The 20,594-nt window shown below is 52.2% G+C and overlaps 8 protein-coding genes across 8 annotated transcripts; 4 read left to right on the top strand and 4 right to left on the bottom strand.

The window, feature by feature from the left end:
• Positions 1-3,053: 3,053 nt before the first annotated feature.
• Positions 3,054-4,902, top strand: A1O1_08302 (uncharacterized protein; the record flags this gene model as incomplete). Its single annotated transcript, XM_007729164.1, has 3 exons — positions 3,054-3,744; positions 3,805-4,529; positions 4,621-4,902. The coding sequence occupies 3 exons, from the start codon at positions 3,054-3,056 to the stop codon at positions 4,900-4,902; spliced, it is 1,698 nt and encodes a 565-aa protein (XP_007727354.1).
• Positions 4,903-5,710: 808 nt separating this feature from the next.
• On the top strand, positions 5,711-6,998 carry A1O1_08301 (uncharacterized protein; the record flags this gene model as incomplete). The annotated part of the gene is made up of 3 exons (XM_007729163.1): positions 5,711-5,749; positions 5,831-6,917; positions 6,973-6,998. 3 exons carry the CDS (start codon positions 5,711-5,713, stop codon positions 6,996-6,998), a joined length of 1,152 nt encoding a protein of 383 aa, XP_007727353.1.
• Positions 6,999-7,276: 278 nt separating this feature from the next.
• A1O1_08300 (uncharacterized protein) lies at positions 7,277-8,158 on the bottom strand (the record flags this gene model as incomplete). The annotated part of the gene is made up of 1 exon (XM_007729162.1): positions 7,277-8,158. The coding sequence occupies one exon, from the start codon at positions 8,156-8,158 to the stop codon at positions 7,277-7,279; it is 882 nt and encodes a 293-aa protein (XP_007727352.1).
• Positions 8,159-8,875: 717 nt separating this feature from the next.
• A1O1_08299 (5-methyltetrahydropteroyltriglutamate-homocysteine methyltransferase) lies at positions 8,876-11,214 on the bottom strand (the record flags this gene model as incomplete). Its single annotated transcript, XM_007729161.1, has 2 exons — positions 8,876-10,849; positions 10,897-11,214. The coding sequence occupies 2 exons, from the start codon at positions 11,212-11,214 to the stop codon at positions 8,876-8,878; spliced, it is 2,292 nt and encodes a 763-aa protein (XP_007727351.1).
• A 1,047-nt stretch (positions 11,215-12,261) lies between these two features.
• Positions 12,262-13,246, bottom strand: A1O1_08298 (2,4-dihydroxyhept-2-ene-1,7-dioic acid aldolase; the record flags this gene model as incomplete). Its single annotated transcript, XM_007729160.1, has 4 exons — positions 12,262-12,375; positions 12,428-12,649; positions 12,707-13,038; positions 13,090-13,246. The coding sequence occupies 4 exons, from the start codon at positions 13,244-13,246 to the stop codon at positions 12,262-12,264; spliced, it is 825 nt and encodes a 274-aa protein (XP_007727350.1).
• A 647-nt stretch (positions 13,247-13,893) lies between these two features.
• A1O1_08297 (uncharacterized protein) lies at positions 13,894-15,823 on the top strand (the record flags this gene model as incomplete). The annotated part of the gene is made up of 4 exons (XM_007729159.1): positions 13,894-13,999; positions 14,048-14,815; positions 14,874-15,125; positions 15,177-15,823. 4 exons carry the CDS (start codon positions 13,894-13,896, stop codon positions 15,821-15,823), a joined length of 1,773 nt encoding a protein of 590 aa, XP_007727349.1.
• A 573-nt stretch (positions 15,824-16,396) lies between these two features.
• Positions 16,397-19,092, top strand: A1O1_08296 (uncharacterized protein; the record flags this gene model as incomplete). The annotated part of the gene is made up of 6 exons (XM_007729158.1): positions 16,397-16,476; positions 16,546-17,400; positions 17,446-17,773; positions 17,861-17,964; positions 18,013-18,415; positions 18,466-19,092. 6 exons carry the CDS (start codon positions 16,397-16,399, stop codon positions 19,090-19,092), a joined length of 2,397 nt encoding a protein of 798 aa, XP_007727348.1.
• A 101-nt stretch (positions 19,093-19,193) lies between these two features.
• A1O1_08295 (galactonate dehydratase) lies at positions 19,194-20,502 on the bottom strand (the record flags this gene model as incomplete). The annotated part of the gene is made up of 4 exons (XM_007729157.1): positions 19,194-19,938; positions 19,993-20,104; positions 20,170-20,279; positions 20,327-20,502. The coding sequence occupies 4 exons, from the start codon at positions 20,500-20,502 to the stop codon at positions 19,194-19,196; spliced, it is 1,143 nt and encodes a 380-aa protein (XP_007727347.1).
• Between the last annotated feature and the right edge of the window lie 92 nt (positions 20,503-20,594).

Raw genomic sequence — 20,594 nt, 5'->3', positions numbered from 1 at the left:
GTAGTAATAATAAGGCTTTAAGCCCACACAAGAAATTCCGGGTGAAGATCATGTAATGCCAAGCTTTCCTTGGCACGCACTAACAACTCGGCTCCCATTGGGCGGCAAAGAGGAGATCAAAGTGGAGGCCAAAGCGGACTTCGGTTGGGTGTCTCAAGGTTACAACGTCCAAAGTCCAAATGGAGGACGTCAACTATCAGTCCTATCAAGTGACGGGATCAGTAATTTATCGGATATTCGGATCTCAGGGACCATCCCGTATGCTTAACACAGCTGTTTACTAACATAGGACTATAGAGTACTCCTTTTGTTTATGGGTACTTCGGGGGGGCTGCAGTTGAGATCAGCATGGGTTTACCGATATCAGTGGGCCGGCGAGCGGAACTGTCCCACGCTCTCAATCAACCGGGTGGTAAGACATTGATGCATACCCCTTTGGACAAAGATACCATTGATACTGTGTGTGCATGGCATGGGGAGTTGGGAAGATTGGTAAGGCGTTGAGGCAAAGGCAATAAGTGATCAGGCCTGGATCATGACACGCCCAAGCAAGTGCACCACAGCTATCTATTCAGGGTTGTGGCGTGGTATAGAACTCAGCAGGACAAACTCAGCAGCGCATTAATCAGCGTGCGCTCGATGTTCGGCCTACACGGGCGAACTTGGCAGGATTGAGTGCTGTCAGGCTGTACTCTGGACCATGATACGACCGCTTGCGAATCAGATATGCGTATATGATGGCTCCCGACTCCAGCTTACCCTCGCCTGATTGCAAGTACGAGGACGAAACAAAGTGCAGCCGATTGGAGATCCAACCCCAATGATCCGGTGTCAGGAAGCATGTTTCTCTTGCATATCTGCAGGCCCAGACGATCGAAGGATGATGGGGTCTGTTCGAATGCCATGATATCAACCACGCTAGCGATTATCTTTGACAGGACCCAGTGCCGTATTCAACACTGACTGAGTTGCTTTCCGTCTGCAGTTTCGCGAATGCCAGTGTAGGATCCCCAGCAGCCCGCATGCCTCGGCTTCTCCGGTACGGTCCCACATATTGCAAGCTGGTCGAACCCCGGTCGACAACCCCGGGAAGTATTCATGCTGTGGAGTGGGTGTAACCGCCAGTGACAGTCGCCACATCGTTGGCAGACTAAAGGGGCGGAATCCGGTTGTTAGAGAGAAGTATCCCGCCTTCAAGCATGCTGCAAAAGGTATCAGTTTCAGGCGACCTTTCGAGGGCCAAGGTATGGATGAAATGGGTAGCCAGACACAACAACACTGTCGGTGGCAGCTCCGTGCGGAGCATGAATGGAGGCACAGATCAAAAGGGGAACCTCTAAGGTGACAAGTTCAACGGAAGATCCACGAAGAAGATCGAAAAGCCAAAAATCGAGATGCGGAACGTCAAGAGCAGGAAACCTCGAAACTGCGAATTCCTTGACTTGATGTGAGCCTTATAAGTCCGGTAAGCTGAGTAAAACGACCTCGCTTCCTCCTTATGGTTCCGTCAGTTTGTGAACCCATCTTTCATCCACATCAATGGCAAGGGGAATCGGCGATCTTATCTGCATTGTCGGGAGTCAATCTGTAACAACCAGTCGGTCAGATTCCACTTGTGCTGGTATTTCGTTAGCAGGGAACATATAATGCACCTAAAACATCAGTGCGTATCCTTTTTCTATGCTGGGGAGAGTTCTCATTGCAAGAATTCGACACCTAAGATTGGACTGCCAAGAAGAGGATGTCGAGGAATCTTTTCCGCTTGTAATAAAAGCGTGGAGATGGACATAATTCGGGATGACCATAACCCCACGTTCCGAGGTATCAGCCTCCATCGACGCACCTGCTCCAACGTTTCCTGCATGATCAGTGAGTCTTGTCTACCTGCTGGCTGAATCCTGCCCGTGACTAACACTGCTATGATCGCTGCAATGCCTCTGGGAAAGAGTATCGGAATGAGCCTTTGGCAACCGACTGTCTGGAGCTCACGTCAAGATGCCGCTTTAAGAAATGATTAGATGAGTTCTCAACGGTGGGAAAGTTGAAGGGATCCCTACTAGTAGGAGGACGATATCTGGCCCAGGACCAATCATGGAAAGGAAAGTACCTGATGATCGATGCAACGATCCACCAAACCCTACTTCGTACCTACATGCCACAGATTGCACCTAGTGGCGCCGAGGACCCCTGCAAACTTCAAAGTGCCAGCAATCGTCTCATCACTCGGCCAAGCAGGAGAATTGAAGCTCCCCCGAAAATTCTAAACCGACCTTCAAGCTTCAGATATACAGGTACAACATGTACTCTGCAAGATCTCTGGGGGTGGATCTGGCTTGTCTGATCCTGTCTAATCCTGTCTTGTGGCCTCCCGCACAGCAGTCCAAGCCCGATTCCAAGCATCAGACCGTCATCCCCCCAAAGCTGGAAAGCCGCTTGCTACGATATCTCGCGATTCTGCATCTCCTGATCCATGAGGTTTCTCTTATCTCTCTGATCGAGGGTATGCTAGGAATGCTCCTCTGCAGGATCCATGAAGTGACATCACTGGGTCGACATCCAGCAAACTGCGTGCCGTGAGACAAGTACTATCGTTGTTGTTCCCCGGTCCGACATTCCTTGCTATGGGAGTTATATCTCTTATCAGACGGAACCTTGCTCTCCATGCAGATACTAACGGCATTACCCCATCATTGCTAACCCATATAGGCAGCCGAAGCACGCCATCTATCAGATGGCTAGGTTCAACGTTACAGAGCTACTTGAAGCTTGACCGCAAGACCATACCGACTTGCCTGTCGAAGAAGTAAGACAAGCATATCGTCTTGAAGCTTGATGTTGCTAGCTTCTCGAACCTCAACTATGTCGACTGATTGGTCTACCATCACACTTTGGACGTTGTGCAAGGTGGTACCAAGCTCTATTTTGCATTTCCATGACGCATCGACCGGCTGGTAGAGGGGAGGGACGGTAGGTTACTCTGTACTTATTTATTGCGACGTCTTGCTTTCCGGGCGCCATGTCGGGTCGAGCTTCTCTGACACGACAGCTCAATCATGCAGTTCTTCCTCACCCATCTTTGTGCTCTGCTCGCGCTGAGTGGAGGCAGCCTCGCATTGAACAAGAGGGCAATAGCCGCTTTTCAACGTCCCAAGGAAATCCGGGCAGAGGTGCTAGGAGAGCGAGCGGTTGCCCGAGGCCTTCCTCAGTATCAGTATCGACCGGTGCAACCAGCGAAGCGTGATCCTTCTGCCAACCAGCCACAGCTCGCGAAGCGTGCTTCGCCCTATCTGAATGACAACACCGAGAAATTCGTGGTGAATGGGTCGGCCATCCCAGACGTCGACTTTGACATTGGAGAATCATATGCTGGATTGCTTCCGATCTCTGACGACCCCAACGAGACCAGGAAGCTCTACTTTTGGTTCTTCCCCTCCTCGAATCCGGCAGCTTCAGACGAAGTGACCATCTGGCTCAATGGTGGCCCCGGATGTAGTTCTTTGAGTGGCCTGCTCACCGAGAATGGACCATTCCTGTGGCAGGCTGGAACACTTGCGCCCACCCCCAACACCTACAGTTGGTCTAATTTGACCAACATGGTATATGTGGAGCAGCCCGTCGGAGTCGGCTTCTCTCAGGGAGTTCCCAACATCACCAATGAAGTCGAGTTGGGCCTGGAATTCATTGGCTTCTACAAACAATTTGCGGAGGCGTTTGGTCTGCAGAACCGAAAGGTTTACCTGACCGGTCAGTTCCGGGCTCTTGCGATGCTATTTTCCCAGATATATATACTGACCCCTGTTATAGGAGAGTCGTATGCAGGATTCTACGTCCCGTACATTGCCGACGCCTTCATCACCGCCGACGACCCCGTCTATTACAACCTGGCAGGGGTGGGAATCAATGATCCTATCATCGGCGACTCCACGATTCAGCAACAGGTAGTGATCTCCCCGTACGCCGACTACTGGAGTAACTTGATGTTTTTGAACTCCTCATTTGTCTCCCTCATGCACGAACTTCAGGACTACTGCAACTATAGTTCTTACTTGGATCAGTACTTCACATTCCCACCTCCCTTAGAACCATTCCCCGTTCTCCCCGACCCTTACGCCAGCGAAGAGTATACTTGCGACATACTCGACAATGTGTACGCTGCTGCATTGGAAGTCAACCCTTGCTTCAACATCTACCATATCACGGACACATGCGCTTTCGTGTACGGCCATCTGGGTATCGTCAATCCCGGGGATTATTCGCCTCCTGGCGCGAGTGTGTACTTCAATCGCACCGACGTCCAGGCAGCCATCAACGCACCAGTGGGCACCAACTGGATGCAGTGCACCGACATCAATGTCTTTGGCGACGGGGACAACAACAACGAATCGATTGGGGACACTTCGCTGGGCCCAGCCCAAGATGGAGTGTTGCAGAGAGTGATCGAGCACACCAACAATACGATCATTGGAGTGGGCAATCTCGATTTCCTGCTTCCAACAAATGGAACGCTGTTTGCGTTGCAGAATGTGACGGTAAGCTTTTCGGCCACCAACATCGGTCATCTTTCATATCTTTGAGACTCCTTTCTGAAACCCGAACTAATGGATTCTTGTCTTCTCTCAGTGGAACAATCTGAAGGGATTCCAAGCTTACCCACAATCCGAGCCGTTCTACGTGCCCTACCACCCCGAAACGAACCAGGGCCGGGAATCCGAGGCAGGTATTGTTGGGTACTGGGGTTCAGAGCGTGGATTGACCTTCTACACTGTTCAACTCTCTGGACATGAACTGCCTGGTTACGCCGCCGGTAGTGGTTACCGTATGCTTGAGAGGCTGTTGGGACGAATTCCTAGTTTATCTACGCAAGGCGACTTTACCACCCAGACTGGCAATTTCACCGGATAGTCCAATCTGCTTGCTGGATTGACCTAGAATACCAAGTACCTTGTTCATTTTGCACCGGACCACAGGGTTACGTGACCTTGAGCTACAGGGTAGCCCTTCGGCTCGTACCAGTCTCATTCCTGGTCAGCATGATCACACAGCGCCGGTGGTCGCTGCCCGATGCAGGAATCTCCAAAAAAAAAACATATATAGCGGGGCCGAAATCCACGCCGTCAAAGAGGAGGGAGATCAAAGCGTATATAGGGGAAGACAAGGCTGAGTGACACGATGCCACATAATGCCACATTATATATACCTGGGTACCTATTACTACTACTACCTGCCTAATGGTTATTGATACCCGATAGGTATCTAAGGATATTCAACTCCGTCTAAATTGCTATATTGGGGTAGTTGTGTCCGCCGCCCTGTCGCGACCTCGGGCGCGGGGTTCAAGGGATGCGGGGCTGTCTGTCCGTTCTGATACGAGTTGAGAATCCCTCAACTTGGACTGCCTTTATCGAGCTATAGGCCTGTACAGGACACCACTGATATTTGTCTGATGTTCGCTTGAGTGACTGAAGTCTGACATTCTTTTCGCATTTGCTATAAATCATTCGTTCGGCGGATAAATTTACCAGTCCAAGCTGTCCTTCTGCTCAAGCCCAGCATCACCGCCATCTTACAAAACATATATTTTCGGGCTTATCGAGCTCACCAGAACCAGCAATTTCGCCAGACTGAGACCATATTTACTTTACATTAAAACATCGAGCAGAAGAAGCCTGGATAGTGTTTGGCAGTCCGGTCTCGACTGGCCGAGCACATGATGGCGGAAACCGCTCCACATACGATGCGCGTGAAAGAGGTACATTCTTCGCCTTCTCGACGACAGACAGGGCAATCTTTTTGTCTTCTCTCAATTGCGCCCTAGAGCTAACAAGACCAGCTCTACACATATCCGATCAAGTCGCTGCGCGGCATTTCCCTGCCCAGCGTCTCCGCCCTGTACACTGGTTTCCCGCACGACCGACGGTTCATGATATACAATGTCGACCAGCAGAAGAACATGCATGTGGCAGAGTTCCCCGAGATGTGCCTTTTCACGACTGCATTCGCCGACGATCCCGAGACAAAATCACCGCAAAGGGTCATCGTGAGGTACACTAAGGATCATACATTCGACAAGCCAGACCGGAAAGTCGGGGTCGAACCACTAGAGGTTCCCTTAACACCGCGCACGGAGGGACTGAAGCAGCTCGAGGTCAATATGCACTTGAGCCCGTGCATCGGATACGACATGGGCGAACAGTATAACAAGTGGTTCAGCGACCGGTTCGGGTATGCGGTGAAGCTGCTGTACATTGGGAACAATAGAAGGAAGGTGCTGGGTAACGTGCCGCCGAGCGTGGCGGCCAAGCAGAGGGCTGGGTTGGCAGAGACGGACGGCAATGCGCAACAGAGAGCGGGCAGTTCGTGGCTGAGCAATATCACTTCGACGGCCACTTCGCTGGTTGGGAGTGTAGTCGGGCGCGGCAGCGCAGAGGACAAGGAGAATGACAACGAATACGAGGGAGTCGACGAGGGCTTGTCGTTTGCCGATGTCGCACCCTACCTCGTCGTCAGCACCAAGAGCTGGGAGAATGTGCAGCGGCGACTGCCCGACGGCGAGACCGTCGAAATTTCAAAGTTCCGGCCGAATATCATTGTGGAAGGTGCCCAGGAGGATTTCGAGGAGGATTATTGGGCCAAACTGCAGATCGGAGATGAAGCGAAGTTCATCTTGACCCAGAATTGTGCCCGGTGTACTAGTCTGAACGTGGATTACACGACCGGAAAGGTCGGCGAGGGTGAGGCCGGTAAGATCCTCAAGAAGCTGCAGAGCGATCGGCGCGTCGATCCAGGCGCGAAATGGAGCCCGGTCTTTGGCCGCTACGGCTTCTTGGCCAAGTTGCCTTCAGGCAAATCGGCGGCGGAAATCAAAGTTGGCGATGAGGTCAAGGTGTCCGAAAGAAACAAGGATCGAACGAGGTTCGGTAAGTTTCGTCTTTTCGATGTAGTGTCGGTTTCGTTACTGATTGTTCTCGACAGAGTGGCCGGATCTCAGCACAAAATGAACCAAGAGAATGTGATAACCATCGCCGGCTTTCATGCTTTGGGCGTCATGTTATCCGCCGCTTCAGTTTCGTAACAGTGACGGTCCACCGGGATCGTTGTATGACCACAATCAATGTGCAATGCTGCACTCCCTGTAAGGTCTAGAAACCCTCTCGTCGGATCTCGTAACAGCCGTTGTTGTATGGCAAACCGTCGACTGCACATTGCGCCTTGAAAGCTCCAGGATACAAATACCGTGATCTCCGTTGCTAGTGAACCACGTATGGAGATGGGAGTTTCATGATTTCTTCGAATGGAACATGCCTCGCACGCTCGTCTGACCACTGCCGCCAATCCTGTCTTGTAGATTCGCTGGCGCGTACCTTGCTTCAGGTTGCCGAATGCCTTTTTCGATGCTGTCGAGGATCCAGTGTACCGTGACATATTTGATCCCCTTGCCACCAACCAGGGTAACTTCCTTCTGGATCTTGCCCGACGCCAGACCACCGCCGCAGTTGTTCCCAACTATCACATGTGTAACGGTCCGACGGCCCAGCGAAATGGAAGATCCGCCCCCATGTTGCGCAAAGAGATGTTTGAGCTTGTGGTCCGAGATGATTGGCGCAGTCGAGCCGTTCAGGTAGATATTTAAGTCTCGAAAAATCTGAGGATATCGTGCCGTAGATGAAGTTGTGTCTTTAGTCTCTTGTGAAGTACCTGCCGTGGCGACCGACTCCTTGAGTTGCCCGATATCACGGATTTCGGTAACACTCCCTGGTCCTGCGCTCGACTTTGGCCGCTTGGCTTGGACATCTGATTCCTCCTCTAGACTCCGAAATGACCGCTTACGGTTGCCAGCCATGAGGCTTCTGATATCCTGCCATCTCTTCTCACGCAGACCTGGGGCGCCCACTTCCCAACCTCCGTTTTCCTTGCGTCCATCCTTGCCAAACTTCTCGCTGCCGGCGCCCACCAGGTCAGACAGATGACGATCGCCACCTCGGCCGCTTGAGTCCCGAAACTGGTGAGTAAGCTTGTACGACCGCGAGTCTCGCCATGATGTGCTCCCTGACAACCGATTCTCGGCGCGCTGGTGGCCGGTAGACGAAGAATTAAATGGGTCGAAGTATGTCCGCGTCGGCTCCGGAGGCGGTGGCAGGTTAGGGCGGTAGGGTGGCATATTTTAGGGACCGAGGGAGATGTGACTCTCTCGAATCCATCTGGCAGAAGAGGTCGTCTTGCTAGAAGGGCGGGACAATAACGGTAGACATACGTAGAAATGTTGGCCAGGTGATGAAATCATATACTTCCACGCTTTGACAACTACCTCTTACCGACGACACGAAGTAACCGCGTGATCACGTGGGTACCAAGCCAGGAGAAATTCCATTTGCAGAATAGGTATGAATTACTACCACGCCCGATCTACAACAACACTATCACACTCCTAGATTCCTAGGATTGCTTTAAAGTGTATTGACGAAGAACATGCCTCAGAGGGATGTACCCTTGCTGCAGTAGGATCTTGGTTGCAAATTTGATGCATCTCACCAGGCCTTCAAAAGCGGCCGGTTGGATCATTCAATCAATTCCTCTGCCGCGGCTATCGTTCATAGCCCGCCTTCCTGAAAACTATGTTGAAAGCGAGACTCATCTCGCGTTGCCCCGAAAACACTTTCCCATCTCTAAGACCGTCACCATCTGGTTCAGAGCCAGCCAAGAACGCCGATGTTAAGATCGACTTTTGCCAGCTCCCATGCTATTGTGGTATCATGTTGAAAACACTTTTCGTCCAGTCAGTCCGGTCATATCAGTTGCGCCATAGCTCCGATCAGGTTGATTGATCGAGCAAGAAACAAACCCCCCAGATATCGTACTTTGATGTACAACATCACGCTTACTTGGAATATTGAGTACGGAAGAACTTGGCGGCGTTGACCATGTTGGTCAAGGCAGCCTTGGTTTCCTTCCATTGACGGGTCTTAAGACCACAGTCAGGGTCGATCCACAGCTGGTCTGGCTTCAGGTACTGCAGCATCTCTGCAATTCGGTCGCGGATTTCCTGCTCCGAAGGAACACGAGGCGAGTGGATGTCGTAGACACCAGGACCAATGTGACGCGGGTAGGCTTCGTCAACAAACACCTTCAGAAGCTTGGCGTCAGATTTGCTGTTCTCAATTGAGAGAACGTCGGCGTCGAGAGCCGCGATGGCGTAGAAGAAGTCCTGGAACTCAGAGTAACAGAAATGACTGTGGATCTGAGTGCCATCCTCAACGCCCGCAGTTGCCAGGCGGAAGGAGTCAACCGCCCACTTCAAGTAGTCGGTACGCTCCTTGCCAGAACGTAGAGGCAAACCCTCACGCAGAGCGGGCTCATCGACTTGGATGACGTAGATGCCGGCCTTCTCGAGGTCGACGACTTCATCACGGAGAGCCAGAGCCAATTGTTGTGCCTGGACGGATTGGTGGACGTCATCACGAGGGAAGGACCATCTCAAGCAGGTGATAGGACCAGTGAGCATACCCTTCATTGGCTTGGGAGAGATGGAAGCAGCGTACTTCGACTCCTTAACGGTCATGGGAGCAGGTCGGGAGATATCTCCGACAACGATGGGTGGTCGGACACAGCGAGAACCGTAAGACTGGACCCAACCGTGGGTGGTGAAAGCATAGCCGTTAAGTCTCTCGCCAAAGTACTGCACCATGTCGTTTCGCTCAGGTTCACCATGGACGAAGACGTCAAGGTCGAGCTCCTCCTGGACCTTCACGACCATCTCAATCTCCTTCTCAATGAACTTTTCATACTCCTCAGCAGTGATCTCGCCTTTGGTGAACTTGTTGCGATGAACACGGATGTCCTTTGTTTGCGGGAAGGATCCGATGGTGGTGGTCGGGAACAGGGGAAGGTTCAGACGCTTCTGCTGCTCAGAAATACGGATAGGGAAGGGAGACTTGCGCTCATGCAACTCTGGAGTGACCTTGCTCTGGCGTTCCTTGACCGCTTGGTCGTTTGTCCGGCTGGAAGAGGCACGGGCTTGCATGGATTTGGCGTTAGCCTCCAGAGCATCTCGGACGGACGCAGGACCTTCTGTGACAGCCTTGGCGATGATGGCGAGCTCTTTGGCCTTCTCACATGCGAAGCTGAACCAATCAGCAATTTCAGGGTCCAACTTCTTCTCACTGGCAAGAGTGTGAGGAGTATGCAGGAGAGAGCTAGAGCTGGCGACAATGACTCGATCCTTGCCGAGTTTCTGGACAGCACCCTCAACAATTTCGATGGCTCGCTTGAAGTTTGTCTTCCAGATGTTTCGTCCATCAACTACACCGGCTGAAAGAACCTGTTGAGGGCCCAAAGCAGCGGCCACAGTCTCAAACTGTTCCGGGTTGCGCACAAGATCGACGTGGATAGCATAGACACCCTTCAGGTAGTCGAGAACGTCAATGTTGTGGACGATGTCACCAAAGTAAGTGGCAAGGACAATCTTGGGAGCACTGCTTCCCAAGCTGCCCAATTTCTCGTACGCGGGTTTGAAAGCATCCTTGACACGCTTAGGCAAGTCAAAGACCAGGATTGGTTCGTCGATCTGGACCGTCTCAGCGCCAGCCTCCTTCAATTGTTTGAGCAAATCTTGGTAGAGAGGCAGGAGTTTGTCGAGAGCCGAGATGGGCTCAATGGAGTGACCACGGTCGGCCTTGCCCAGGTGAAGGAAGGAGACTGGGCCAAGTAGGACGGGTCGGGTAATGATTCCAGCCTCTTTGGCCTCGAGAAAGTCTGCGACGGGCTTGGGATTGGAGGCAAGCTTGAAGGTCTGGTTGTCTTGGAGGGTTGGCTTGACGTAGTGGTAGTTTGAGTCGAACCATTTCACCATTTCCTGCATACGTTAGAGAGGAAGCCTGTGTAGGGCGCATGCTGACTCACCAGAGCAGGCACATCGACAGCAGGAGTGCTGTCGGTTGCTGGTCTCTGCAGACCTCGACCCATGGCAAAGTACTGGTCCAGGGGTGTCAGGTTGTTCTTGGTGTACCGCTCAGGAACCACGCCAAATAGCTGAATGTGGTCCAAGACATGGTCATAGAAAGCAAAGTCATTGCTCGGAATGATGTCAATGCCAGCGTCTTTCTGAATCTTCCAATGTTCCAAACGAAGTCTCTTTCCTTCGGCGACCAGGTCGTCTTGGGGAACCTTCCCGGCCCAGTAAGCTTCGGTGGCTTTCTTCAAGTCTCGATTGACCCCCATACGAGGGAAACCGAGGATCGAACTGTATGAACGTTAGAGAATTGGCCTATTGGGAGCGAGTCTCTGTTAGGGTGGGCTTACGATTGAACCATCTTGATTAATCTTCGTCCAACAATGGGACGACTTCGAAAGGCAATGATTCAGAAGTTGCTCTCAGTGATTGATTGATGAGGCAATGAGATAGTGAAGCGTGGATGAGGGGAGGGAGGAGAGCAGGAGGAAAGGTTGATGAGGCGGTGAGAGAAGTCTGCAAAGTCAAACGGATTTGTGATGGATGGATGGCTGGAGGGTTGAAGGGTTGGCGGGGTTCTGGCCTGCAAAAAATTCGAGTGCTGAAATGAGGTGAGTGGGCTTGAGTCTGGCGTGACGGGGGTCCTCCCTACATGTATCCTATAAGGGTCCTTAGGCTGCGGGTGGCCTTAGCCTACATGTAGCCCGGCCTTTCGTCGTCCATTTTGCCAAGGTGCTTGTGGGAGGACAGAGATCAACTGACACTGGCAGGCTGCTCTGGGTCGCGACTTCACGCGCGTGCAAGTTCGGCACAACGGTGACGCCGCCCTATGCTCACCCTCCCACGCTCGTCTTGGCTCGGTGTTGACTTCTATTCTCTTTTGCTACCGACATACATTAGGTCGTTCAGACAATTCCCCTTATAATCTGGTTTTACTGCAACCGATGCTCTAGCAAGTGGCTGTCATCATCTGCTGAGTCGGCAGAAGTTTTGCTGATATGGTCGAGTAGTACTAGGAGACATACCAGTCCCATCACATATCTTGCCACTGGGTAGTGTGCTTTCCCGAGTTCAATCGCTGGGAACAGAGCCGCCAACTCCAGCACGATGTCAAAAACACCCGAGACGAGAAATCCATACCATCTATCCCAGCCAGAGTGATGTTTCCACAGACAGACTACTCCAAGAAGTTCCAGGCTTAGCTGCCAAATGAACCCGATGTTGGTACTACTCAGTACACGAAGAGCATAGTCCATGCGAGAGGGTTGGACAGCAAGCACAGCCTTCTGAACAGTCAGGTAAGATTTCACTACGGACTATGTCGTGCCACCATATGCTGTTCCCTTGGCTTCCTGTTTTGTTCCCTTGGCGATAGAAAGTGCGTTCGCCATCCCGGTGGGCAATACTGTCATGTCATTGACGACGGAAATCTGCGAGACATCAGCAGCTGGACACAAAAGCGCGACGATTGCAAGACACAACCATTTGAAATCCTGCGTCGGCGTATTCACGAGCCATTTTCCCATCCGTGCAATAAATGCCTGTCTTTTTGCCTGCGTTTCTGGCTGCAGCCTGAACTTTCAGAATCGCCTCCTTGAGCTCGGGTGCAAACTCTCCACGGATCGGATGTCCGATATTGTTGCCCAGGTCAAACGGTCCTACAAACAACACATCGATGCCGTCAACTTTGGCGATTTCGTCAACCTGGAGAGGGAATCAGTGAACCGAGAACCCCCCAATTTCTCGACATCCTTTCCTTACATTTGCAAGGGCCTCTTGAGTTTCAATCTGCACTATAGTCAAGATATGGTCGTTGGCATTTTCCAAGTAAGCCAATCCACTCAGATCTCCCCTTGGATGGAAAGCGCCCATGGAGAAAGGGCTTCCAAAGCCTCGCCGTCCTTGGGGTGGAAATTTACAGGCTTGCACAATGCTCCGGGCATCGTCTGCCGTACGAAGCAAAGGTAGCAGGACGCCATGAGCACCAGCGTCCAAAGCGCGTTTTATCATCCAACTATCCATTGCTGGTAGGCGCACGATAGGACTCGCACCGCAGCCTGCTACAGCGTGTACTGAATGGTGCATTTCATTGTCTGGTTGCCCACGTGGTCAGCCCATACCACGAATTACACAGAATCACACACCAGCGATGTTTCCATGCTCGCAGTCGATTAAAACCCAGTCATAACCAGCCTGGGCAATCGCCTTGGACACGTATGAGCCCGGTAGCATCTGCCACGCCCCGAAGGAGACCCCGGAACCGGTGTTGAGGGCTTTCTTCAGAGTATTAGCATTTTGCATAATCGATGCCATCTTCTTGATCAGCAGATTTCGAACGAACTCGAGATAAGGGCTTGCTCCTCAGCTGTCTCCTCCCCACTGCGAAGCATCAGCAGAGAAGTAGGTATAAAAGTCTAAGTGCAGAATCCAGATATGTGAACGATGAGACGCACAATGATAATTGGACTGACGATCCACTGGATTTGCAACACCAGGTCGCAGAGCCCTTGCATCAGGGTCAAAAGAGATGGTCGAGGTGGACTGGCTTTTCCGAGGTCAGTGGGGCCGGTTTCGGAAATCCCACGCAAACTGCCGGAAGCACTCTCGTCGTGATCACGGACAGCCGACCAAGGCAGTTGAAGACGCTACATGACTACAAGCTCTTTCTCTTTTCCGAGACAGGATCCGAAGTCATTCTCGTGGGGTGATTGTGACTCCGGTGGCTGTTGTTGGATGGTTGTGTTCTGGGCTCAAGGACTCAACGAGGTGAACTGCGACAACTGCACGCAAGATCATGGCGCTGACCGAGCAATGGGCTATCTCGGGGTCAATGGCCGACGTACTGGCACCATATGAGTTGGTTAAGGCTCCTCCAGATATATTGGATTCGTTGCCCGATGCTTTGTGAGATCATCGGATCAAGCGCCTCTCGCCACGACTGCAAAAACATGAATACCAAGCACTTCTTCAACGATCCTGAGAGCCTTGTCCAGGATGCTCTACAGGGCCTCGTTTATGCAAATCCACATCTATCCTATGATCCAGACAACAAATGTGAAGGGCCCTGCCCACTAAGCAAGACCTTGTTAATCGTGTGAACAGGTGTAATTGACAGCCAACATGATGGATCGAAGTTCGTCACTCTCATTTCTGGGGGAGGTGCTGGCCATGAGCCTGCCTTTGCCGGTTATGTTGGGCCAAACCTGCTCAACGCTGCCATTTCTGGATTCATTTTTGCCTCTCCAAGCGTCCAGCAAATTGTCAACACCATCGCCCACGCGGGCGGTTCCACGGGGACTTTACTCATCATCATGAACTATACCGGAGACGTCCTTCATTTCCACCTTGCAGCCGAGAAGGCGCGTGTTGCCGGCCACCACACAGCAGTCATGACTGTTGGGGACGATGTCTCCGTGGGTCGAAAACGAAGCGGACGGGTGGGCAGAAGAGGCCTCGCTGGTACCGTTTTGGTCCACAAGATCCTTGGAGGCTACGCAAAGACTGGGGCATCTTTGGATGAGGTTGTCAAGTTTGGGGAGCAGGTTTGCAACAATCTAGTCACTGTCGGGGCGGCTCTTGACCATGTCCACGTTCCCGGACGTGAGACGAACAAGCAAGCCAGCAATGGCAGTCAGGTAGAACTGGGCATGGGGATCCACAATGAACCGGGATGTCGAGTCCTTGAGCCGCAGCCTCATATCAATGATCTTGTGAACCAAATGTTGGACCAGCTGTTAGATCCCAACGACTCAGACCGAGCGTACGTCCGCTTTGGAGACTGCGAGCCGGTGGTTCTCCTTGTAAACAACCTTGGAGGCCTCTCGCCGCTCGAGTTCAGCGCCGTTACCAAGATTGTGTCAGAGGAGCTACGTAAGTCCTCTCCATTCCTGGCCCTTCCCGTCTTGCTTCTGCTCACTGTCTCGCCCAGGTGCACGAGTTGCGAAGGTCGCGAGGATATACGCTGCGCCATTTATGACCAGTCTGGATAGCAAGGGGTTCAGCATCAGCCTTCTCAAAGCCAACCAGGAGATGCTGCACTTCCTCGATGTTCCTGTCACTGCACCAGGATGGGCAATACCTACATATTCATCTGAATCCTGGGAAAGGCCAAACGGGCCATCCTTGAAGCAGAAAGGGGTAGATACCCAAGTGCATGATCTCTCTCGGTCAACTCTGGAACGTGAGTGATCCTTCGCCCTTTTGTCTCGTCCTGACGCCACTGACATTGTAGTCGCACCGTCTACTCTGAAACGCATTCTCACATCATGTTGTGATTCAATCTTATCGGTTGAAAGCTTGATCAATTCCTATGACTCAGTGGTTGGGGATGGCGATTGTGGCTCAACCCTCGGCCGTGCTGCCCGAGCCATCCAGTCCACTATCCAGAGTTCGCCCTCAGCATTTGGTGACGGTGATGCTGTGCAGGCGATAGAGACGTTAGCACGGGTTTTGGAGGATAACATGGATGGGACTTCAGGTGCATTGTATGCCATCTTCTTCAATGCGCTGGCAGCAAGCCTAAAGAACATTGGAACTGAAAGGTCCGGAAAGCGTCAGATCAAAGAGGAGGATTGGTCACGAGGTGTCTCCGAGGCTTTGGATGCATTGTACCGAGCCACACCTGCTCGCGTGGGAGACAGGACGCTGGTCGACGCATTGGAACCCTTCATCAAGACCTTTGCCACGGGGAAGGGGGTCCACGCGGCAGTCATCGCCGCCACCAATGGAAAAGAAAAGACCAAAGGGATGTCCGCTGCATTTGGAAGAGCCGTGTATGTGCCTGAAAGCGCGTGGAGCGAGGTTCCAGATCCGGGGGCTGAAGGGGTTGTAAGGTTGGTACAAGGACTTTTGACAGATGGAAACGAGAACGGGGCCTAGATCAGACGAGGCTTCTATAAACCAGAGAGGGGTTTGCTATTGTAGACAAAGTACCTACCTACCTAGGTGTTTATCAATATACAGTACTCACGCAAATACCTGCTGTTCCAAGTTGTAGATGAAATGGCCTGGCTGGGGGCTAGGGAGGCCTCCTCAGCCTCTTTAGCCGCAACGTTTAGGTCAAGTCGGTAGCCGCAAGATACCTACGGGGGACCCTGTTAAGGCTGGAGTTTCCCAGAACCCCCTTGATGACGGGGGAGCCTGAGGCTACCTACCTAGGTAGGTAGGAAGGCGCTTTGGGATGATCAGGCTTAAGGAGCCTTCGAGGGCTAGAGGCTAGATGCTACCTAAGATGCTCCCCACTGCAGGCCAAGGAGACTCCCGGTCACCCCGGGCTTGGCTATGGGGTAATACATGTAGATAACTCCGCGCCTATCATGTCCTACTAGTACGGTATCCCACACCTTCATCATTGTTCACTCTGCGATTCTATACCCTCGGCCATGTGGCCACCCTCGAACGTCCTGGCACTCGCATCCGGAGTTCCCCTTGTTGGGGTCAAAGACCACCAGGATGGAGCAAGGGGATCGCGTGAAGAAGCGCATCCAACGTGAGCGAGTGCGGGTCACCAGGGCCTGCGATCTCTGCAAAAGGTAATACGCAAGCCCACCAACACCGGATTGTCTCCTTCATGGTATTATGCTGATACTCTCACCTGGCAGGCGAAAACTCCGCTGTACCGGTACTAAGCCATGCTCACTCTGCGTGCAATCAGGGCGGGAATGCGAATACACCGCCGACTACCACAGAGGCAAGGTGCCTTCAATCCGCCACTTGTCAGAGCACGAAGGGATTGATGGCAGGACCTCATCGCATCATGTGGAAACAAACAACCGCTCAAGAGAAGCTGAAGATACTCATAACCCCGACTATTTTCACATCACGCCAGAGAACCAACAGTCGTATGCTGACGCGCAATCCGGCCTCGAGGATTCCGGGGGGCCTGCGGGAGCCAACATGAATAACCGCACTCCCCAGCGTCCACGTCCAACACCTCCACAAACCGTCGGTGACAATGGGACTTTCAGCCTCGACAGAGATTTCCGGATCGAGACCCACGATCTGGCTCGGTCTTCGCGCAACTCGCCGGAGCCGGCGCAGACTGACCTAGAGGGTCACTATGTTGGTCCCTCGTCCGGTGTCTCGTTCCTATTACGTGCTCTGAAGAAACTCCATGAGAACGTCAGTCGTACATCTCAGACTCAGAATTCTTCTTCCATCTTCAGCTTTGGCGATGCTCCCCTTCCCCGCTATGATCCTTATTTCCTCGTGCTTCCCACCCGACAAGAAGCCAGGGTCCTCGTTCGCCGCTACTTTGACTTTGCATTCCCCACTCATAGGTTTTTGCACCAGCAAACCGTCGAGATGTGGCTCGAGGGATTCTACGATTCTATCCAGCATCCAAAACCATTGGGAAGCGGAGAAAGAGAAATCAGGGCTGTGCTCCTAATGGTTCTGGCTCAGGTAAAACAGTATACTGCTGCTGGAGACGAGTCTTCGAGCAACGCAATTGACAGGTTCGTGTGTTCCAACGAGCCCAGCCGTTTCTGACCCATGCGCAGTGCTGCTTACTTCGGCGCCTCAGAGCATCACCTAGCCTCCGAGACTGGTGGCATTCGATTAACAAGCATACAGGCGCGGCTTTCCCAGTGCTTCTATCTCTTGTCCCAGTCCCGAATTAACCATGCTTGGAGTCTGTTCGGCAGTGTTGCTCGCCTCGCATCAGCTATCGGACTACATCGAAGGAAAAGACGAGACATGGCTTCGGGAGTTGACATGATCGAGCAAGAGTGCAAGAAGCGGGTATTCTGGAGCGCTTATAGCCTTGACAACTATCTCAGTGCTGCGTTAGGACGCCCCCGGAGCTTTCATGATGAAGATATCGACCAGGTGCGTCAACGTCACCATTTCCAACCGTGATCAGGCATCGGGTTGTGCTCCAGCTCCATGGAATCTTGAAGTACTTACATGATTCAGGAACTCCCTGCTTGCGCCAATGATTCTGAGATCACCAGGTCAAAGATCCTGCCGCCTCCTACGAATGCGCAGAGTATTATGCTGGCACCAGTCTGCCATGCCAAGTATGACTGTCTCACCTGTTGTCTTCTCCAAATGCTCACCCCTTGTAGGCTTTCCAAAATCATCAGTGGGATCTTGAGAGATCTCTATGGCATCAAAAAGATGAGCCTTGAGGCTTTGGTGGAAGCCGTTGCGCGATATGACGGCCGCCTGACAGAATGGCGGAGCGAGATCTCCGGCTTCCTCGATCTTCCCAACGCCGATCTCATGGTCGTTGTTTACCAACGACAGTACACGGTCTTGAATCTTGCATATTGCCATGCCGTGATTTTGCTCCATCGCCCCTTTTTGCTGAGAAGGTCGGCGTCTTCATCGAGTGTCGGGGTCGGTCAAATGGAGTCACTTCAGACAAAGATCAACTCTAGCATTCAAAAGTGCTTACAGGCTGCCTGCAAGATCATCTCTATTCTGCGTGAACTGACTGAGAAGAATCGAATGTATCATGCATTTTGGGTATGCTGCAAACAGCCCGGGAGTCAGGTGGTTGCTAACAAGATTCCCAGTTTACCCATTACTATGTATTCTCCGCGATCGTGATCCTATATGTCTACGTTATACAAAACCACTCTAAAGCAGCTGATGTTTGGAAACCATATCTGGAACTGGGTCAACAGGGTCAACGGGATCTGTCTGCTTGTGGCACAGGGGTGTCCTTTGCCCAAAGATATGTGGTTGTCCTAAGCGAACTTCAAAACGAAGCTCAAAGGTTGATTCATAAAGAGCCTCGATGGAATCGTTGGACCAATCGACCCCGGTCGGAAAAGCGTGTGGTACCTTCAGATCAGCCAGCGTCGACTGACAGGCCAGCATTGCAGGGAAACACCCCGTTGACACCAGATATCGTCCAACCACGCGGTCACGGGCAGCAGCAAGGCCTTGTTGATGATTTTCCCCTCCCACGGACTGGAGACCAGGACGCCGAATATAACGTCCTCCAGCAGTCAACGACCCCGTCCTTCCTTACAGATCTCACGGATTGGGCAGAGTTTGATTCACTTGCAATGGCCGGGCTAGGGGAACTTGAACTCTTATGGTCGACTGAGCGCCTTGACACGGTCGCCTCCCAAGCTGGAGCTCTGGAGCCTGCAATGGATTGGAGCGGCATGCCTCTCCGCCCAAATCAATGCTGAAACGGCGCTCGAGTCTCCACTGATCGTCTATGCGTCTAGCAGAACGCCTATGATAAAGTTCTGTATCCTTTTTTCAAAGCAGGTTCTTCTCCTCCTCCATATCACCACTCCCTCCATTCACCTCCTGGCCCTTGGAATGCTGGGCTCCTCCATGACTTCACTTTCCCGATAGATCTGATCTTTTCCTCGTCTATTACCAGACCCAATCCGGGGCCTTTCAACAATTCGATCATGCCGTCTTTGACATTCCACACCTCTGGATTCTTGATGTAGCTGGTGATATCCTCAGACCCATGGTTGTAATGTATTCCCAATCCCATCTCCTGGATGGCGAAGTTGGCGCTCACCGCGTCCACCTGGATATTTGCCGCAAGGGCAATCGGACCAAGGGGACAATGAGGCGCAAGAGCCACATCATACGCCTCTGCCATGGTTGCTATTCTACGCAGCTCAGAGATACCGCCCACATGACAGATGTCAGGTTGAAGAATGCTGACCGCAGTGGAGTTCAAGAACGGCTTGACATCCCATCGGCTATGAAGCCTCTCTCCAAGAGCTATTGGGGTCGTGACCAGTTTTGAAAGAGCTATGATACCTTCAGGGTGTTCGGACAACAGGGGCTCTTCGATAAACATAGGATCATATGGTGCCAGCTTCGCGGCCAGTTGCATTGCCATCGGCTGGTGGACACGGCCATGGAAATCGACCCCGGCGTCCAAACCCAGCGATTTGACCTTTTTCAGACGCTCCACGGACGCTTCTAGAGCCTTGGGAGAGTCGAGCCAGCCAAGGTCCTCGGTTGCGTTCATCTTCACAGCCTTGAAGCCTTGTTCTATCCTTGCCCGCCTGGATGCTCTTGTGAGATTTGGGACATTTTTTTTAAAAGGGGTTGCGACTTACGCCTGTCTCTCCACATCGTCGGGCCGGTCGCCTCCAATCCAAGCATACACTTTCAGCTTGGTTCGTAGCTTGCCCCCTAGAAGGTCGTATATTGGGACACCCAGCCGCCGGGCTGATTTCTCGGGTCAGTTTTCTCATCCCTTTCGGCTATGATCCTATGAAGACCGAGTTGCTCACCTTTCAAATCCCATAGAGCAATGTCCACACCGGAAAGTGCGCTCATCAACACTGGGCCGCCCCTGTAGAAACCCATGCGGTATCCGTTCTGCCATACATGCTCAATGTCGCTGAGATCGTTTTAGCCTATGTGCGAATTCTGTCATCGTTGACTTACTTTGCATCCAGTCCTATAAATCGTTCTCGAAATGCTTCTAAGCACCCTTCTACTGCCTCTGAGTGGCCCTCGAGAGATGCTTCACCCCAGCCGGAGTTACCGTCGACGTCTGTGATCTTCACAAACAACCAGCGAGGAGGAACTCGAAAATATTCGATTTCCTTGATTGGTGCCATAGTTACACCTGGCTACCGTTTCAACGAGACGGTATATCACAAAATGAATAAGGTGGACGCCGAATTGCGTGATATAGATTTCGGTGAAACTC

The sequence above is a fragment of the Capronia coronata genome (genome assembly GCF_000585585.1).
Source record: "Capronia coronata CBS 617.96 chromosome Unknown acBCG-supercont1.8, whole genome shotgun sequence".
In the NCBI taxonomy this organism is placed as follows: Eukaryota; Fungi; Ascomycota; class Eurotiomycetes; order Chaetothyriales; family Herpotrichiellaceae; genus Capronia; species Capronia coronata.
This window is presented reverse-complemented; position numbering and strand designations above follow the sequence as displayed.